The sequence below is a fragment of the Pseudorasbora parva genome, chromosome 21 (assembly GCF_024679245.1).
Source record: "Pseudorasbora parva isolate DD20220531a chromosome 21, ASM2467924v1, whole genome shotgun sequence".
Lineage (NCBI taxonomy): Eukaryota > Metazoa > Chordata > Actinopteri > Cypriniformes > Gobionidae > Pseudorasbora > Pseudorasbora parva.
Window position 1 is genome coordinate 40,757,506 of NC_090192.1, and position 20,805 is coordinate 40,778,310.

General features: G+C 37.8%; 1 protein-coding gene across 1 annotated transcript; it reads left to right on the plus strand.

Annotated features, from left to right (window-relative positions):
* The first annotated feature begins 6,456 nt into the window (after positions 1 to 6,456).
* On the plus strand, positions 6,457 to 14,385 carry scd (stearoyl-CoA desaturase (delta-9-desaturase)). The gene is made up of 6 exons (XM_067429800.1): positions 6,457 to 6,702; positions 6,864 to 7,079; positions 9,778 to 9,908; positions 11,800 to 12,005; positions 12,891 to 13,123; positions 13,713 to 14,385. The coding sequence occupies exons 2-6, from the start codon at positions 6,872 to 6,874 to the stop codon at positions 13,910 to 13,912; spliced, it is 978 nt and encodes a 325-aa protein (XP_067285901.1). The 5' UTR covers positions 6,457 to 6,702; positions 6,864 to 6,871; the 3' UTR covers positions 13,913 to 14,385.
* The last annotated feature ends 6,420 nt before the right edge of the window (positions 14,386 to 20,805 follow it).

The window sequence follows — 20,805 nt, forward strand, 5'->3', positions numbered from 1 at the left end:
AAACCCAAACACGCACACGCGCACACACACACATGCACACACACACACACACACTTGCACACACGCAAACCCAAACACGCACACGCGCACACACACACACACACACACACACACACTTCTTTACTGACATTGTTCATCTCATGTCTAAACACGCAGTGCCGGCACCGCCGACGGCTCCCGTAACCCGAATGAAGCTAATGGCACTGGTTAATGTGTGTGTGTGTGTGTGTGTGTGTGCTCATCCAGGAGAAGTGCCCATATAAGGAGTTCCGTCCTTTATGATGTCACACAGGGCCATAGTCAAAAAATCTTTCTGAAACTTGTGAAATGTGTATTCGGCACAGAAATACTCCGTCACACGTCCAACTCGTGTTTTGAAATGTTGTCCGTGTTCATCATGAGAAGCAACTCTTTAAATGTGTGTCAATAAGGTAGAATGCAGGAAATAGCATTAGACCGACACTTTAAAATGGTATGCGTATAGTAGTGGGGTTGTAACAAAGGACCAATAGCATCTGTCATCATCTCACCAAGTCTGATATCGTTGGAGAGATTTAAACTGTTGCCATTTGTAGTAGACAGCGGGTAGTTTTAGGTGGTGAAGAAAAAACAGTAACAACCAGAACCAGTCGACCTACTTCATTTTACGCGTTGTATACTTTAAAAACGGATTTGTTTTTAAGAGTCCACGTGTATGACATTTCTCAAAGTTTATAAACTCATCCAACACGTGTAATTGAGGAAACAGAAGGACTGAAGTCTAAAAGTCATTGGTAAAAAAACAAAATCAGGTCCAAAATTCATTAAAAAAACATGTACACAGACCCAAAACCCTGTGTTTCTGGTAATGTTTAGACTAAACTTGGGTGTTTCACATAATCTGCTCAAGCTTTTGATGGAAACATGAATATGGTGTAAAGTGAAAAGTGTTGACTCAGTTTGTTTTCAGAATTGGGTTTTTTTATTTGACCATAATCTATAAATGTTTTTGTGGTTGATTAAGGGGTTGCACAAATGAAAAGGTTGGGAAACACCAGATTTAGAGCATGCAGAGCACACGCAATGGTTTTCTATCGCAAAGTTAAACATTTATTTGATTAGCTAAGCCTTTATCACCCCAAAATCATGCACTGATGTTTCCTCATGATGTCACACCAATGAGGCCGTCCAGCTTTGCAGCAAGCTTTCATTTTCACTCGTTGGGCTCTGCTTTACCCTTAAAACACCCGACTGTCAATGATTCAACTGTGTTTTCATTATGTATTTTGAAGCAGTAAAGATAACAACATAAACGTTGGTTACATGAATAATGCAATCTATAACACATGCAAACTGTGTCATATAACATGAGCCGACCTGTGGCTTTCTAGCAGTTTCCGACAGGAGCACACACACATCAGGAAATAATACACACGCTTAATACACACCTCATTCAGACTGCATATGGATTTAAAGACATCCAAGTATTTATACTGTCACTCCGCGATGATGCATGAATTTTAATAGTGTACACTGTAAAAAATAAAAATGGAAAATGTAATTTTCTGCCAGTACATTATCTAGTAACCCTTAAAACACAAACTAATGCAATTATACCGGTAAAACACCTGTAAAAAACGTCATATTTATACAGTACATTGTGCCCTATTTTTACAGACTTTTTTACAGTGCATTGTATCAGTGAGACACATCTTAACAAGTTCTATATGTCGCTTATCCTGCCCTAAAAGACCATAAACATTACAGATAACATCAAAGTATCAGTCAACATACTAATATATAAAAAATAAATCATGTTGCGACTGATACGCTGCAAACTGAGTGATTTTAGATCAATGTTTTGGCTGTGAGTCAATGTAGGGAATGCAAAATAACCGCTCGTACTTAATCACTAGATGGGAAAAAATATAACTCGTTAAATACACTATATTTCCAGAAGTGGTATTACCTGAAGGTGTTCAGTCTCTTCATGGCCACAGGTGTATAACTCCATCTCTCGGCCTGCTGACGCTTCTACACACATTAGTGAAAGAATGGGTCGCTCTCAGGAGCTCAGTGAACTCAAGCGTGGGGCCGTGATAGGCTGACACCTGTGCAATAAGTCCATTCCTGACATTTCCTCACTACTAAATATTCCACGCTCAACTGTTAGTGGGATTAGAACAAAGTGGAAGCCATTGGGAACAACAGCAACTCAGCCACGAAGTGTTAAATCCCAGAGCGGGGTCAGCACATGCTGAGGGTCACAGCTCCAGACCTCCAGACTTCTGTGGCCTTCAGAGGAGCTCAAGAACAGCGGAGAGAGCTTCATGGAATGGGTTTCCATGGCCGAGCAGCTCATCCAAGCCTTACATCACCAAGAGCAATGCAAAGCGTGGGATGCAGTGGAGTAAAGCAGCCGCCACTGGACTCTAGAGCAGTGAGACGTGTTCTCTGAGCGACCAATCACGCTTCAGTCGGGACTTGCCTGACTGCATTCTGCCAAGTGTAAAGTTTGGTGGAGGGGGGATTATGGGGTGGGGTTGTTTTTCAGGGGTTGGCCCCTTAGTTCCAGTGAAAGGAACTCTTAATGCTTCGCCAAGACATTTTGGACAATTTCACGCTCCTGACTTTGTGGGAACAGATTGGGGACGGCCCCTTCCTGTCCCAGCATGACTGCGCTCCAGTGCACAAAGCGTCGGTCCATAAAGACATGGATGAGGAGTTTGGTGTGGAGGAATCTGTCTGGCCTGCACAGAGTCCTGAGCTCAACCCGATAGAACAGCTTTGGGATGAATTAGAGCGGAGACTGAGAGCCAGGCCTTCTCGTCCAACATCAGTGCCTGACCTCACAAATGAGCTTCTAGAAGAATGGGCAAAAATCCCCATAAACACACTCCTAAACCTTGAGGAAAGCCTTCCCAGAAGAGCTGGAGCTGTTAGAGAGGGTGGGCCGACTCCAGATTAAACCCCACGGATTAACAATGGGAAGCTCATGTGTGTGTGTAGAGGCGGCACAACACTTTTGGCAATATAGTGTATGAAAGTCTCATTTATGATTTTCTCCTTTTTGGCATAAAGCATTCTTCAAGATCCCTCACTCTAAAAAATGCTGGGTTAAAAAAAAAACAAGTTGGGTTGAAAATGGACAAACCCAGAAATTGGGTTGTTTGAACCCAATGAATGGACCCATTCAAACAACCCAATTTCTGGGTTTGTCCATTTTCAACCCAACTTGGGTTGTTTTTTTAACCCAGCATGTTTTAGAGTAAATGGTAAATGGACTGCATTTATATAGCGCTTTTAACAGACCCTATGGCCATCCAAAGCGCTTTACATTTTGCCTCACATTCACCCATTCATACACCGACGGCGATGTCAGCCATGTAAGGCGCCATCCAGCTCGTCGGGAGCAGCTGGGGTTGGGTGTCTTGCTCAAGGACACCTCGACACTTGGTCAGGTAGAAACAGGGATCGAACCACCAACCTTTCGGTTTGAAGACAATCTACATGAACCACTGAGCCACTGCCGCCCCAAGCCACTGCCGCCCCGAGAGTGTATAGGGTTCTTTACTCCAAAGAGCCTTTTACGCTAAAGGTTCTGTAATGACAAGTAAGAACCCTTTTTGTCTCAAAGGTTCTTTAGGCTATTATTCATTCATATATTATTCTGCAACATTTTGTAGTTGTACGTAAATTATTGTTTATTGAACTGTACACTCTAAAAAATGCTGGGTTGTTTTAACCCAATGTTGGGTCAAATATGGGCTAACCCAGCAATTGGGTTGTTTTAACCCTGCGATTGGGTTGTTTAAATCCTACGGTTGGGTTAAATATTTGCTTTAGACAACCCAATCGCTGGGTTAAAACAACCCAACTGCTGGGTTAGTCCATATTTGACCCAACATTGGGTTGTTTTCTACTCATAATTTTTTAGAGTGTACACTCTAAAAAATGCTGGGTTAAAAACAACCCAAGTTGTGTTGAAAATGGATAAACTCATAAATTGGGTTGTTTGAATGGGTCTATTCACTGGGTTTGTCCATTTTCAACACAACTTGGGTTGTTTTTAACCCAGCATTTTTGCTAGAGTTCAGGTTGTTTTTTATTCAGAATTTTTTAGAGTGTACCCATTTTAATCATGCTGATTTTTGGAGGAGAAAAACTGAAATGGCCCTCCTCGTGTGATATTGATTAACTACATAAAATGCGATAAATATACACATGCACTCTAAAAATACTGGGTTGTTTTAACCTAAATTTGGGTTAAATATGGACAAATCCTACTGTTGGGTTAAAAATTTAATTGAAAAATTTAACCCAATGGCTTGGTTTGTCAATATTTGACTCAAATTTGGGTTTAAACAACCCAGCATTTTTTAGATTGTGTTACATATATGTGATCATTGATAAATGCATTTCAATAATGCAGTGAAATGTTTGTCAATAATATGAAATATTTAATCCGGAAAAGGACAAAACATTAATAATGGGGTATGAAGGGTTCTATATACACGCTAAAAATGCTGGGTTGTTTTAACCCAATGTTGGGTCAAATATGGACTAACCCAGCAATTGGGTTGTTTTAACCCAGCGATTGGGTTGTTTAAATCCTGTGGTTGGGTTAAATATTTACTTAAGACAACCCAATCGCTGGGTTAAAACAACCCAACTGCTGGGTTAGTCCATATTTGACCCAACATTGGGTTGTTTTCTACTCATAATTTTGTAGAGTGTATAATTGTGTTTAATGCAGATGTTGCAGTCTTGTTGTGGATGTGTGTTTAGTGTTGAAATAAGAGCAAAGGTTTTAATGACCTCACTCAGCATCATGCCGTGCCAGTCTCATTATCTGGATCGGATCTGCTGGAATCTTTTGGGATTGCCAATATCTCTGTCATATCAGTTTTTCATCGGGTCACTTGGTGGACTGCCCATCAGTATGTGCACAGTTTGGACAGCCTTTAACTGGCCACGTGTGAGGAAAACCACTAATTATATGGTCAAAAAAGAATGCCCAGATTTACAGATATTATCTGAGACGGTCCAGTCTTCAGACAGCTGAGGAATTCCTCACGAACCTGTGAGAGAAACTGATTCCTGCTGAGAACTACTGACAACAAAACACTTTAATACACCAGTGAAGATACTCTGATCTTAGATTTACATCATTTACAGCAGGGCATATTCAGTCAAACTCCTCATTTTTAAAATACAAGCTGCTAACAAAAACATTTTATTATACATGAAAAGGAAATATAATATAATATTTTTTAAATGTAGGCTAGTTAATGATAATTTATATTTATACATACATTATATTATTGATTAAATTATTTATTTAATTCTAATTTGTTCCCCTTACAAAAAGAGAATAATATAATATTACAATTTTTACTAATAATTGTTCAAATACCACAAAATACATTTGATTACAAACAAAAAAAGAACAATCATATGATATAATTTAAATAGTATAATTTATTTATATTTGTTTAATTCAAATGAATTCAAATTATAGTTTATTCCCTTTACAAATATTTTTCTATAATTTATAATAATTTATTTAATTATAACGTGTTCCCCTTACAAAAAGAGAATATTTAATAAAATATATTAAAATATTAAACAAATTACTAAAATACAATACAATCAGATAAATACCATTATAATATATATATATATATAGTTTATTCCCTTTACAAATGTTTCTATAATGTTTAATAATTTATTTAATTATAGTTTGTTCCCCTTACAAAAATTAATTTTACAAATACAATACAATCAGACAACATAATTAAAAAATAATAATTATAATTTATTAATACATTATAATATATACGTTTAATTTAATTACAATTTATCCCTTTAGAATTAATACAATTATTTATAATTATTTTAATCATAATTTGTCCCCCTTACAAAAATAGAATACAAAAAAAACTCCGTGTTGAAGAACCAGGATATCAGCACGTGAATTCAAACGAGTCGTTTCCTCATTTGAACAAATCGATTCACTAAAAAAATTAAGGCGTTTTTGATTAAATAAAACTAAAGCAGCGTTGAAAACACTGGGCGTGATGAAAAACACACGGATGGTTTCATATGAATATTAAGGTTCTGTATTTATAAGTTTATGGTAGAGGAAATTGCCCCAGGTGATTCGTTCAAATGAACCGATTCGTTTATTTCACATGCGTAGGCTTAATTAAAAAGAGTGACTTTTTGTGTTTGTGTGTGTGTGTGGAAAACACCAGGGTAACTCTAGTTCACGCCTGTTATCAGTGTATCAGTGCTTAGCATCATTTATGTTCGTTATAAAGTGATATAACAACTCTGGTTTTAAAAAATAGCGACGTTTGTGATGAAACAGCGCGTGTGGCAGTGACAGTGCGAGCTCGCGGCTGATTGGCTGCTGAGGAGAAACTCCTCGCCGGTGGGGTGAGCGGACTCACGGTATAAATACGCGAAGCGACACCGGCGAAATTCGGTTGTACGGAGATGCTGGAGCGAAGTGAATAAAGCGAACGCGAACATCAGATGAGCATCAGCCAATCCGCGCAGTCCCTGGAAGGTGGCATCAAACTCTCTGGCCAATCACAGCGCTATTCCTCCGCTACGCACCACCGTCAACAGCAGCCGCTGCACGCATCTCCTCTCCTGCGCGTTTGGATAACCGAGCTCCGCGTTCGATCAATTCAACCTGAATTCACGCCCAATTTGGTGAGTTTTGCTGCCTTTTCCTGACTAAATATTTTTTTGTAATATTTTTTCCTATGGCGTCATGACCTAGTTTATGTTTCTGGTGCATGCATCGCAGTTGCATTGAGTGTGTTCGACTAACGGAAGTGTGTATGTGTGTGTGTGTGTGTTCGTGTTGGCAGTGGTCATCATGCCTGATATGGATATTAAAGCTCAAGTGTGGCGGCCGGAGCAGTCAGTGGAGGACGTGTTTGATCACTCGTATAAAGAGAAAGAAGGGCCCAAACCTCCCGTCGTCATAGTGTGGAGAAATGTCATCCTTATGACTCTACTGCACACCGGAGCTCTGTATGGACTCTTACTGATCCCATCTGCATCTGTGTTCACACTCATCTGGAGTGAGTATCACGCATGCACTTTGGGGTTATAATAAAAAGAAGAAACAAATGTTTTTTACCATTTAAAGGCGCAATGTGTAAGATTTTCGGGTTAAATTATCCACTCCAACAATGTTGCATATCGTGTTGACTTGTGTGATTGCATTATCCCAAATGTTCCCAAGAATGTTTAAATCCATAAAAAATAAGCCTTTTTAATTTATCCGAGCGTTAATTACATCATACCTGCGGTTTTATTTTGTAGTAACCATGGAAACCCTTTCAATATATGATGTGTTTTATTAGACACTGTTTGCGTCATCACTAATCAATGTTCTCCAGCTCAACACTGTTAGTCTTATTGTTTAAATCTCGTTTTCTTGAATTACAGTGAGTACCATGTTTTACCATGCCTAATACTAAACCAGTGTTTCATAGCAGCGCCGAGCCAACGAGTTGTATTTTAACATCACTTTAAACCAAGCGGTGACCGTTAATGACTTAAACTGCAGTTCATCGTCTGGCCACTAGAGCGGCTCCAGAAGGATCAGAATCTCATTGAGCCTCATGTTAAAATGCCCAACTTTACAGCAGAATAAAACATGTTTACAGTCTGGGACAAATTGTGGTTTTGGTCTATACGGCTAATTTTGCCCTTCATGACGACTGTGAGGGGGTGAATTTTTTTATAACTCATTTGTTAAAATTATAGTAAGCCTTAAAGTTCTGCATAATTAAGGGCGTGGCCGCTTTGAGTGACAGGTGGATTGCCAATATGATTGCGCTAGGTGGGCGTGGTTTCAGAACCAGGCACCTTAGCTGCGCCCACAGTGGCGTCACAGACACTGCGTCATAATTTTTTAAAAGTCTATGCTTTCTACACACTCAAATGTTTGATGTGATAAAACAGCACTGCGTTCCCCCACATATGCATGAGCGGAAGAAGCAGAATAAAGCGCCGCGAGCGTCATTAAGCATGATTTATTTTGAATAAGCGACCACCAACTACATATCGTGCCTTTAATTTTCTGCACTGTAAAATGCATCGTGTTGTGTTCACAATTGCATGATAAAGCAACCCAAACTCAGAGATGGAGAAGCGTTTAAATGCGAATGCACACACTGAAAACAGGAAGGAAACCAGCAGCTGTAACACATGGTGCATTCTGATTTAAATTGGATTAAGTCTGTTAGGAGTGTCCGATAAATAGTCTACGATAATATCGTGTGCGATCTGACATTGTGGACTCTGTCCCTGACTTAACAAAAACACACTAGAGAGTGTACACTACATGACTACATTAAAATGACTGTTTTTGCTTAATTTCGCCAACAAAATAGATCCAAACGAAGACACAGGAGTGTTTTGTGTCTCTGAGCAACGCACGGCGGTGTTACTGAATTTACGAATTGGTTGAATCAATGATTCAATGACTCGCTTATTAAAACAGTCAAAGGCATCGTTCATGAATGAATCGGTTGAATTAATGATTCAATGACTCACTCATTAAAACAGTCAAAGGCATCGTTCATGAATGAATCGGTTGAATTAATGATTCAATGACTCACTCATTAAAACGGTCAAAGGCTTCGTTCATGAATGAATCGGTTGAATTAATGATTCAATGACTCACTCATTTAAACAGTCAAAGGCATCGTTCATGAATGAATCGGTTGAATTAATGATTCAATGACTCACTCATTAAAACGGTCAAAGGCTTCGTTCATGAATGAATCGGTTGAATTAATGATTCAATGACTCACTCATTAAAACTGTCAAATGCTTTGTTCATGAATGAATCTGTTGAAACCCAATGACTCGCTCATTAACAGTGACTCGCTGCCACCTACTGGCGATTTTAATTTCACATTTAAAGTATCTTTAAATCATTTCAAAATATAAATATTCAACGTTTTACATTTAAAACATAATTTCTGCATGAGCATATTTAACAGTGTGTACATGATCTAAATCCACTTCAGATGAGCTTCTGCGTTTCCTCTGCAGCACAAAGATTACCTAATGCTTATTTTATTCTAATTGAATTAATTGTAAGAATTTGACACAAAAGATGATGCATACCTGTAATTAAGGTTAAAAAATGCCTTTATAAAAGGAAAAAATCCATTTAAACTTATTGCAAAAGATAAAGTCTGAACTGCAGTATTGGGTAAGTTACTCTAAAAAATTAATTACTTGTTACTAATTACATCTTCAGTAGTGTAATTAGATTACTGTACATATTACACTCTTCAAGAAGTATTTAATTACTTATTACTTTCCAAATCCTATATCAACCTTGAGTTAAGCGAAATACATAAAACGGCTCTTTTAATGAATTTAAATACATAATATAAAACTACATCAATTATTCTTAATAACTGACCAAAGTATTACAAATGTGAGAAGGATCGATGAAAACATGCATTTTTATCTAGACTTTAAATTTTGATGTTAATTTATTGCATTATATGATTGTTCTACAGTCTACACACAGTATTTAGTTGAATTACTTATGAAGTAACTGTAATTAAATTACACAAAAAATAAGAGTAATCCCTTACTTTACTTTTTCAAAGGTTAAAGTAATTAAAATACAGTAACTAGTTACACCCAACACTGTTGTGTAAGTGAAGTGTGTGCATTAATAATTGAAGCTGCATTAAGTTTTCATGTGATTATCAGAAGAATATAATGGTGTGTGTTTGTTTTGCGCAGCTGCGGTGTGTTTCGTGTACAGCGCTCTGGGCATCACCGCCGGCGCTCACCGGCTCTGGAGTCACCGCTCATATAAAGCTTCTTTACCTCTCCGCATCTTCCTCGCCTTCGCCAACTCCATGGCCTTCCAGGTGAGACGCTTTGATTCATCTGTCATGACTGCATGCATTAGTGTAGAGCTGTCATTCATTCACTCGTTCTTTATTCTGTCTCTTTTCCACAATAACAGTACACTGGTGCAAACTCTGAACTGGCTCAAATGGAAGTCCAGTAGCAAAAACACGAATTAACTCTTATGAACATGCCTAAAACATCAAGAATCACGATTCGGAACAAAATAATGTCGTTTACAAGAGCTTCTGACAAAACATTAAGTGCTGCCGTCTATTTCAAATGTTTAAAAAGAAATCAGATTGAGTGAATGATTCAATGAATCACTCATAAAGACTTCATTTGTTTCATTACCGGATGAATCAGCGTTTTTGAACAAATCTCAAGTGAATGATTCAATGACTCCCCCATAGAGACTTCGCTTGTTTCATTACCGGATGAATCAGTGTTTTTGAACAAATCTCAAGTGAATGATTCAATGACTCCCCCATAGAGACTTCGCTTGTTTCATTACCGGATGAATCAGTGTTTTTGAACAAATCTCTTGAGTTAATGATTCAATGACTCCCCCATAGAGACTTCGCTTGTTTCATTAGTGGATGAATCAGTGTTTTTGAACAAATCTCAAGTGAATAATTCAATGACTCACTCATAAAGACTTCTGCTGCGTCCCAATTCGCCTACTTATACTACGTCCTAAAAGTATGTACTCTTTTTGTGAAGAAAAAGTATATACTTTTGAGTGTGTAGCTGAAAAGTATGCAAGCTTCGGGACATACTACTTCGCCATCTTTAACGGACTCTGTCGCTTAGTTACGTGCATCCCGTCAGCGTTTAACTGCCCTGTCAATCATCGTCAGATTCGTCACAGTTCAAATCCTTCACATTCAGTTTAATCTCCTGCCGTATCGGAGAGAAATGTAGCCGCTCGTTGATCTGCCATTTGTGGGTCTTTAATGCAGAGACTCTCCTCATGTGTTTGCAGTTTAAATATAATGATGCATTTAAAAGTTAATGGCCAAACATGTCATTTCAAAAGTTCTCAATGCTGCTGCAGGTGAAATATAATGTGACAACACTGAATAAATATATTTTTGTCAGGTTAAATATTGATAGTTGGTCACTCAAACCCCTTTATCTAAACTTCTCTACTTAACCGTCGAACTCGCACACCCGTCATGTTTGTAGTTTTTTTAACGCTTTTTATCTGCGTTTGTAGTTCTAATCGAATCCTCGTCCAACTCGCAATGGGTTGTGGGCAATATCAGCCGTTAGAGTGCCCATCGATCCATACTGTGAATTCGGACCGGAAATAGTAAACCATCCGGGAATCTTTGGAATACTCTTTTCAACATACTACGATTTGGGACATACTAATTCTATTTTTGAATACTATTTAGGATGGATAGTATGCGAATTGGGACGCAGGGTGAATTTGTTTCATTACCGGATGAATCAGTGTTTTTGAACAAATCTCTTGAGTGAATGATTCAATGACTCACTCATAAAGACTTCATTTGTTTCATTACCGGATGAATCAGCATTTTTGAACGATTCTCTTGAGTGAATGATTCAATGACTCACTCATATAGACTTCACTTGTTTCATTACTGGATGAATCAGTGTTTTTGAATGAATCTCTTGAATGAATCAATGACCAATACATACTTTAACAGTCGCTTATCGCCACCTACAGGTGTAACCATTCAATATTATAACGATTAATCGTGCAGCTCTGCTAGAAGTTGTAATAAAGTGTATTATTTGTGCATTCGACTGCCATTTCTCTGTCTATTCGGTGTTTAACAGATTATTTTAAAGATGTAGTGTGTGGTTTCCGTGCCTGTGAGTGTGAATTGCAGTGTTTTCTTTGGTTCGTTGTGTTGAAATGCCACATTTTATCCGCTGTAGAATGACATCTACGAGTGGTCACGTGATCATCGCGTCCATCACAAGTATTCGGAGACGGACGCCGACCCTCATAACGCAGTGCGTGGGTTTTTCTTCGCTCACATTGGCTGGCTGTTGGTCCGCAAACACCCAGATGTCATCGAGAAGGGACGCAAGCTGGAGATCACGGACCTGAAGGCCGATAAGGTGGTCATGTTTCAGAGGAAGTGAGTCTAAAGTCACACTGGAATCTCATTGGTCACTTTATATGTCGGTTAGATTGACCTAGAGGCGATTGTTCGGTTAAAGGGATAGTTCACCTGAAGATGTGCATTGTGTGATTAATTCCTCCTGTGGTTGGCCAGCCGTCAGACCTCCGCTCATCTTCACACACAGATGAAGATATTAGTGTTGAAATCCGATGGCTCAGAAAGGCCTTCATTGACACCAATGTCATTTCCTCTCTCAAGACCCATAAAGGCACTAAAGACGTCGTTACAAAGCCCATCTCACTACAGCGGCTCTACAATCATTGATGAAGAGGCCAGAATAGAGTTAGTGCGCAAAAACACTAAATAACGACTTATAGAGTGATGGCCGATTTCAGAACAAAGCTTCGAACCGTTATGAGTCAGTGAATCGATTCATGATTTGAACCGTTATGAGTCAGTGAATCGATTCATGATTCGAACCGTTATGAGTCAGTGAATCGATTCATGATTCGGATCGCGAGTCAAACTGTTGAAATCACGTGACTCTGGCGATCTGAATCATGAATCAATTCACTGACTCATAACGGTTCGAAGCTTTGTTCTGAAATGGGCCATCACGTCCAACGACATGAGGGTGAGGAATTACTGACAGAAATTAAATTTTTGGGTGAACTAACCCTTTAAGAAAAATCAGTGTGATCAATATTTTTTTTCTTCTTCTCTTGGATTGTAATTGAATGGTGTAATTGTATTTAACATCACCCTGCCCAGGGACCGCAGATGCAAATGAGCTGTCTTGGCTAACTCTGGCACGACACTTGAGTTTGTGTGTGTGTGTGTGTGTGTATGTGGTCCCTGTTAAATAAATAAACGAAACTAAACCTGTCTTCCCTGTCTCAGGCACTACAAGCCGTCTGTGCTGCTGATGTGCTTCTTCGTGCCGATGGCTGTGCCTTGGTTTCTATGGGGCGAGTCACTTTGGGTGGCCTATTTCGTGCCGACCGTCCTCAGATACACACTTGTGTTAAACGCCACCTGGCTGGTCAACAGCGCCGCACACATGTGGGGCAACCGGCCCTACGACAGCAAAATCAACCCCAGAGAAAACCGCTTCGTCACCTTCAGCGCCATAGGTACGTCTGAGCAGTTGAGCTGATCTCTTAAAGGGTTAGTTCAGCCAAAAGTGAGATGTCTGTCATTAACTCCTCTCCCTAATGTCGCTCCACACCCGTAAGACCTCCGTTCATCTTCACACACAGTTTAAGATATTTTATATTTAGTCCGAGAGCGTATGCAAGTGTATGCACACTATACTGTCCATGTCCAGAAAGGGAATAAAAACATCATCACAGTAGTCCATATGAGACATCAGTGGGTTAATTAGAGTCTCTTGAAGCATCCAAAATACATTTGGGTCCAAAAATAACAAAAACTACGACTTTATTCAGCATTGGCTTCTCTTCCGTGTGTGTGTTCAATCCTCAAATAAAGATTCGAGGATTGAAGTTGTAGTTTTTGTTGTTTTTGGATATGAATATATATAAGAAAATCTTATAGTTAGCATGATAGAATATTATATATTTAGCTGCAAATAAATATATTTTGTGATGTATAAAAATATGAAAACATGTACTTTCTTCTAGTGTGCATGATGGATGAAGCCCTCTAGGCTGCTCATAGATTGCATATTAATGATTCATCATCTGATCTTTAATTTCTCAGGTGAAGGCTTCCATAATTACCACCACACGTTCCCCTTCGACTACGCCACCAGCGAGTTCGGCTGGAAGCTCAACCTGACCACCTGCTTCATCGACCTCATGTGCTTCCTAAAGCTGGCCAGCGACCCGAAGCGCGTTTCCCGAGAGGCCGTTCTGGCCCGAGTCCAGCGCACCGGAGACGGAAGCCACAGGAGCGGCTAACATTCGGCCAATCCCGTCCCAGAAAACTGCCAGCCGGAAATCAGGAGGACAATCGGTCCTCCGCGCCACGGGAGGTTTCGACGGCGTCCAAGCTTCTGCTTTAAGTTCAGACGACAAATGTTTTCTCCCCCAGTCTAGCCTGCGGAGCTTCAACACGGGGATCCGAGCTGTTTGTGTAGCGCTTATGCAGATTTAGTTTCCGGCTTGTAGATATTTTTTGACCCCCCTGGTCTGAGCTGGAGCTGAACGCGACCCTGTCACCCTCCCGGGCCTTTTTGTGTCTGTCCCGGGCGGCTTCTTTACCAAATCTAGCTGTGCAATTTGGAAAGAAATAATCTATTTAAAGCGTTAGTTCACCCAAAAATGTCAATTCTGTCATTAATTACTCCCCCTCATGTTGTTTAGACAGCCGTCAGTCCTCCGCTCATCTTCACACACAGATGAAGATATTAGTGTTGAAATCCGATGGCTCAGAAAGGCCTTCATTGACACCAATGTCATTTCCTCTCTCAAGACCCATAAAGGCACTAAAGACGTCGTTACAAAGCCCATCTCACTACAGCGGCTCTACAATCATTGATGAAGAGGCCAGAATAGTTTTTGTGACTTATAGTGATGGCCAATTTCAAAACACAGCTTTGAACTGTTATGAGTCAGTGAATCGATTCATGATTCGGATCGCGGTTCAAACTGCTGAAATCACGTGAGTTTGGCGATCCGAATCATACAATACAATGTTTATTTATATAGCACATTTAAAAGAACCCAAGTCTACTAAAGTGCTGCACAGAGTATATAAAAACAGAACAGTCAACAAGATTACAACCAATAAGACGATCAATAAAACACAATGTAATAGATGAATCGATTCACTGACTCATAACGGTTCGAATCATGAATCGATTCACTGACTCATAACGGTTTGAAGCTTTGTTCTGAAATCGGCCATCACTCTATAAGTCGTTATTTAGTGTTTTTGCGCACTAACTCTATTCTGGCCTCTTCATCAATGATTGTAGAGCCGCTGTAGTGAGATGGGCTTTGTAACGACGTCTTTAGTGCCTTTATGGGTCTTGAGAGAGGAAATGACATTGGTGTCAATGAAGGCCTTTCTGAGCCATCGGATTTCAACACTAATATCTTCATCTGTGTGTGAAGATGAACGGATGTACATTAGGGTAGGTAATTAATGACAGAATTTTCATTTTTGGGTGAACTAACCCTTTGATATTTAACAGCTGCACCTTAATTTAATAATTTAATATTGCCAAACTGTTTTGTTGCCATACTTGCACAAATCGTCCATGTTTTGGACAAGCGTTCGAGTCTGTATTAATGACGTTCAGCCTTTCCCCACACTTACACACTGACTGTGAGTTAACTATAATTTCATAAGACATTGACGGTTACAGACGGAAACGGGTGAGGCTGTAGTTTTGTATCGTAACATCCAGATGTGATCACCTAAGCATGCTGTATTAATACAGAACTCTTTTCTATTGCACAATAACACAGACGGAAGTATCTTTCGAAATTATATGATAACGACGAGTGTTATTGTCCAGATTGCCAAAAGTTGCATGCGTGCCGAACGGCACGGACCGTGGTGTTTTTGGCTATTTTCAGAGATTTTTTCAATGCTATTTTTCCATGTTTCGGACTCAGTTGCTCGTGGGTTAAACTGTTTGGCAACTTTAAAACGATTTTGGATTGTAATTCCTCACAGACTTTCTAGTGACTGGAAGACGCCGCTGTTCCTTTCACACAGGACAGATCGCCTTATCTTCACTCTGACTCGTGTGACTAAGATGCCAAAAAGCGGTTGTGATGTGTTTCTCATGCTGTTTGGAAGACTCTTAAAACTAATACGATGTTCTTGTTTGTGATGATAACAGCCTGTAATAGTGAATAGACTCTTGTTTCTTAATCTATTACTGGAAATAAAGTCTCAAGCAAAGAGCTTCTCCACTTTCTCACATGTGCACTTCATTTCATTGTGTTCTGGGACATTCTTTCAGCAGTTATTCTTGATTTCTAATTATAACAATGACTAAAGGAATGGGAGTCAACCGGATGGGAATATAGAGGAAAGTTCAGTCATTCCTTCACAAATCAGGTTCATATATATTTTTTTAAAACATGTTATTGTATTGCATTTGCTGTGCATGCCTGTACAAGTCAGCAGAGTGTCCTTTACTGGCTCTTAAAGCAACTGAAGACTACCGGTAGTTTATACTGCAGCAGATTCGTTTAATACACAATGATGCAAACAACACAAGGCTGCTAATTAAGGTCATTGCTAAATATGATCTAATAATGTCATTTGGCTTCGTGTCAAAATCAAGATTTGATGAGACGGTGTCTGAAAACAAAAAAAAAAGTGTTATCCTCGGTCATTGCCGTGTTGCGTCACAGCGTTCATAACACCCCGGGAATTTCAACAGCAGATCAGCGGCAGCCAATCAGGAGCGCCGTGTGACTCCGGCGGACCAATCAGCGCGCGGTTCTCGAATGTACCAAAAGCAGCGCTGAAAATGAGATGAGACATTATGTTCATAACGGCTCAGTTTGCGGTTTCAAACCGGTCAAATAGTTTTAGTCACGTAAACTCACGGCGTGTGTGTGTGTGTGAGAGACACACCCTGATTAACACACACTTCTGATGCGATTTACTACGGTTTTTCCCTCTGAAAGATGATGCGTCACACAAGCACTTATAAAACACTGCAATTGATGCGTTTCATAATATGATCTAAAATAGTCTATTATTCATGAATTGATTAATAAGAGGCTAAATCGCTAAACACAGCATAGATCAAAACATAATAATTATAATAATGAATAATTTCTGAACATTGACTCAGTCATTATTCACACTTTTCTCATGGTTTCTTCAAAAGACTTCATAAAAGTGTTGAATATAATAGCATATTTCTAATAGGGGCTCAGTGTGACAACATGCCCTACCTGCTAATAAAGTATTTAAAAAAAAATCCAGTATCGAGTACAGTTTTGGTTTTAAATAATTTAATACGGTGTGTATGGCAAGCCGTTTCGACATAAATCATTCCCAGGATATTAATTCTTGATGATATAAGTTTTGCTAGTTAAAATTATAATTCTTGATATCAGAAGTTGTAAATTTTACTTGTAACAATGTATGACAAGCCGTTTTGACTTTTAATAATTCACAGGATATTAATTGATATCAACAATTCAACTTTCACTAGTAATTCTTGATATCTGTCGATGTATTTCAACACGTTAGATGTTATTTCCGATATAGGGGAGAGCGGGTCACAAGCTAACACTTTTTGACTGTCTCATTTTGTGTAAAATGAGACTTTTTATAATTGTTTTAGTTTACCTTTGTTCTTATCTTTGGTTATTGTTATTTTATATGTTCTTTTGAGTTGAATATGACGAGTGAAAACTGGGTTTGATGGAAATAGTAAGTTTGACAATAAGGTTTGAGTATGTGTAAATCTGTGGAGGGTATGATGAGTGAGAATGGGTTTAACAAGAAGGTTCCTGAGTAAAAATCAGGGAATAGAGATTAAAATGGATGTTATGAACGTGTTTGAGAAAGAAATGAATGAGAGGTGTTCTAATTAAGATGGTGCATGTATGTAGGCTGTAAACTGAAGAATGTCTTATTTTTATATCAGACCATTATTGTGGATCTGATCATTTTATTTTATTTTATCTTATTTTTTTATTATAATTATTTTTTATTTTATTATTATTATCTTTACAACTGTTTTAACTATGCTTGTTTTACATTTTTTTATTCCTCTTTCTCATGCATTTGTTACCACTGTTTTAGTTAATGTCTATGTAAAGCACTTTGAATTGCCATTGGGTATGAAATGTGCTATACAAATAAACTTGCCTTGCCTAAATCCACTTGGGTTCAGAGTATTTATTTTCCCACATGTCTAGTACAATGATGTGGTTTTGTTTCATTAATACAGTCTATACTTTTTTCTTGATTTACCCCGGAAGAATGGAAGTGAAGTGTGACAACATGCCCCATAGGTGGGGCAGATTGTGACATGACCAAATGACAGCTTAATGTTACCTGATATAGAAAAAAATCCAAGACAAACAAAAATATTTTGTCAATAAAATACAATTATTAATATTTTACAATAAAATGCCATTTTTTAATCATTTAAAATAAAGTAATTTTTCTAAAGTAATCACTAAACAGCATAGATCAAGACATCATAATAACAATAATGAATAATTTCTGAACATTGACTCTCAGTCATTATTAGCACTTTTCTCATGGTTTCTCAAAAGACTTCATAAAAGTGTTGAATATAATAGCATATTTCTAATAGGGGCTCAGTGTGACAACATGCCCTACCTGCTCCACTGGGATTTAAACCCAGGCTCGCGTCTTCTGCTGTTAGATCAGCATTAAAGAACGATCTCAACTGTTAAATTACAGATATAAGATTACAATAATATCAGATTTGTCTTATTTTAAGTAAATACAAAAAAAAACAGATTTGTCTTATTTTAAGTAAATACAAAAAAAACAAAGATGGAAAAATAAACGCAAGAAATGTACTTTTGCTATGATTAAATAAATGTTCACTAATATCTTCCAAAGATTTTTAATTTTGTTGCAATTTGTTCTCTGTGCAATGGCAACGAGTAAATACACTAAGTTTGGTCATCCTGGCATGTGTGTAAAGTGTTAAACCATGTGTGTTACAACTAACCCCGCGCTGTGTAAATGTATTTCTGATATCAATAATCAGGAAAATAATTCAAGATATCAAAAATGGCTCTCTTACTAGTAAATGTAATATTAACATCGTCACAAGTGACAATTATGGCAAGCCAGTTTGACGTTTATTCCCAGGAAATGTTAATTCTTGATAATCAACAATTATATTTGAACTAGTTAAAATTATAATATTTGATATCAGGAATTACATTTCTTCTATTAAAAAAAGTGAATTCTTGATATCAACAATGATGGCTTGCGAGCTTCACATCAGAAATACAATTCTTACAAGTAAAAAAAAGTATATTTTTGATATCAATAATTTCTTTGTTACTAGTAAAAATACACACAAAAATATCCTGATATCAGTAACTCAATTGTCACTATTTGAAATGTTAATTCTTGATATCTGTAAATGTATTTCTGATAATAATTAGAGTAATTTCATATTTCTAAAATGGCTTTACTAGCATGAACATTAAAATTACATTTTTTACTAGTAGCAATTCAATTGTTGATAAAAATTACAGACATTTGCACTAGTAACAAAATAATAATTGTATATATAAAAAAAGATGATTTTTACGAGTAATAATAGCATATCTGATGTGAAAGTGGAATTTCAACTAGTAAGAAATCAACTCATCATCAACAATTGAGTTTGAATGGCAGCCTATGGTGACGTTTAACTAGTGAAAATACAATTACAGGTATCAAGATTGATAGTTTTTACTAGTGAAAATACAATTACGGGTATCAAGGTTGGTAGTTTTTACTGGTGAAAATTACGGGTATCAAGATTGGTAGTTTTTACTGGTGAAAATTACGGGTATCAAGATTGGTAGTTTTTACTACCAAGAATTTGTATTTCTGCGAGTGATGACGTCATTGTTGATATCAAAAATTACTTTAACTAGTAAAAAATGTAATTGTCGATATGAAGAATTCATATCCTGTGCATGAATAAACGTCAAATTGGCTTGCCATATTATGCATAAATTGGAAAATGTTTCTTTCTTGCCCTCTACAGGACAACATCAAAACACCAAGAACTACAAATGCATAAAACCAATTGATTTTAACCTTAATGAGCCCAATAATTTATGTGTGAAATTATTACGTGTTTTCCCTTCAATATATGCCCTCAGAAATACCTGAAAAATGCCTATATTGTTTTCATTATTCTTTAATTGCCCATTATTAGTCAAGCATTGGACATTAAGGAACAAGCGGAGACACATCGATCACTTATGAAAGTTCTGTATTTTTCTTCAAGTGCTTTCAAGCTTCATTAATGATAACGATGCTCAGAATCAGTTTCACATACACACAACGTAGCAGAACAAAAATGCATAAAAAGATTGATCAGATTAACCGTTAAGTTACATTCAGTTTCTTTGCACTGTTAATGTAGACTCAAGAACACGTCCAGGTCATATTTCACCTCAAAAATCACAAGAAATCATATGCATAAATAATACAATTTTGATACTTTTCAATACGCTCCTCATTCTCAAAAAAGTAAGTATTTATACATAATATGCATGTTGTAAACCATTTAAACTAAATAAAAAATGTGTTTTTTGGTGAATTACAAAAATGCAAAATAGTAAAAAAATGTCAAAATGCAAGTTTTCATCTGATTCTTTTGGACCTGGACGTGTTCTCACACACAATCTCACATCTCTATGAGCATCCAGAGCCGAATGCAGTCCCATCTGGAGAAGTGTCACACTTTTCTACAGGAGTGTATGGAGGAGAAACAGCAATGCAGTTCAAGCATCAAGTGCAAAATATAAAACAACCCTTCACACAAACCCTAATAATCCCACAATTCATCAGTCAGTCAATAGTGAGTCCACTATCAACCAATCATCACGTCGACTAAACTACAGACAGCAGATCTTTAATAACAAAACCCATAAATCGTTCTGTTCGTATTTCTCGATAAAGCCTCGGCCTCACACTGAATCAAAATCAACAAACGAATGATTTACACCGATTCGTTCCGCTCTTTCTAAGACAAACTGTTACATTCAATTCAACACACATTTGGCTTTACGAACTGAATGAATGCAACGATGTACACAATTTCGTTCTGCTCAGGGTTTATTAAGGCTTATTCTTTAACTGTCGCATTAAATTCTCACAT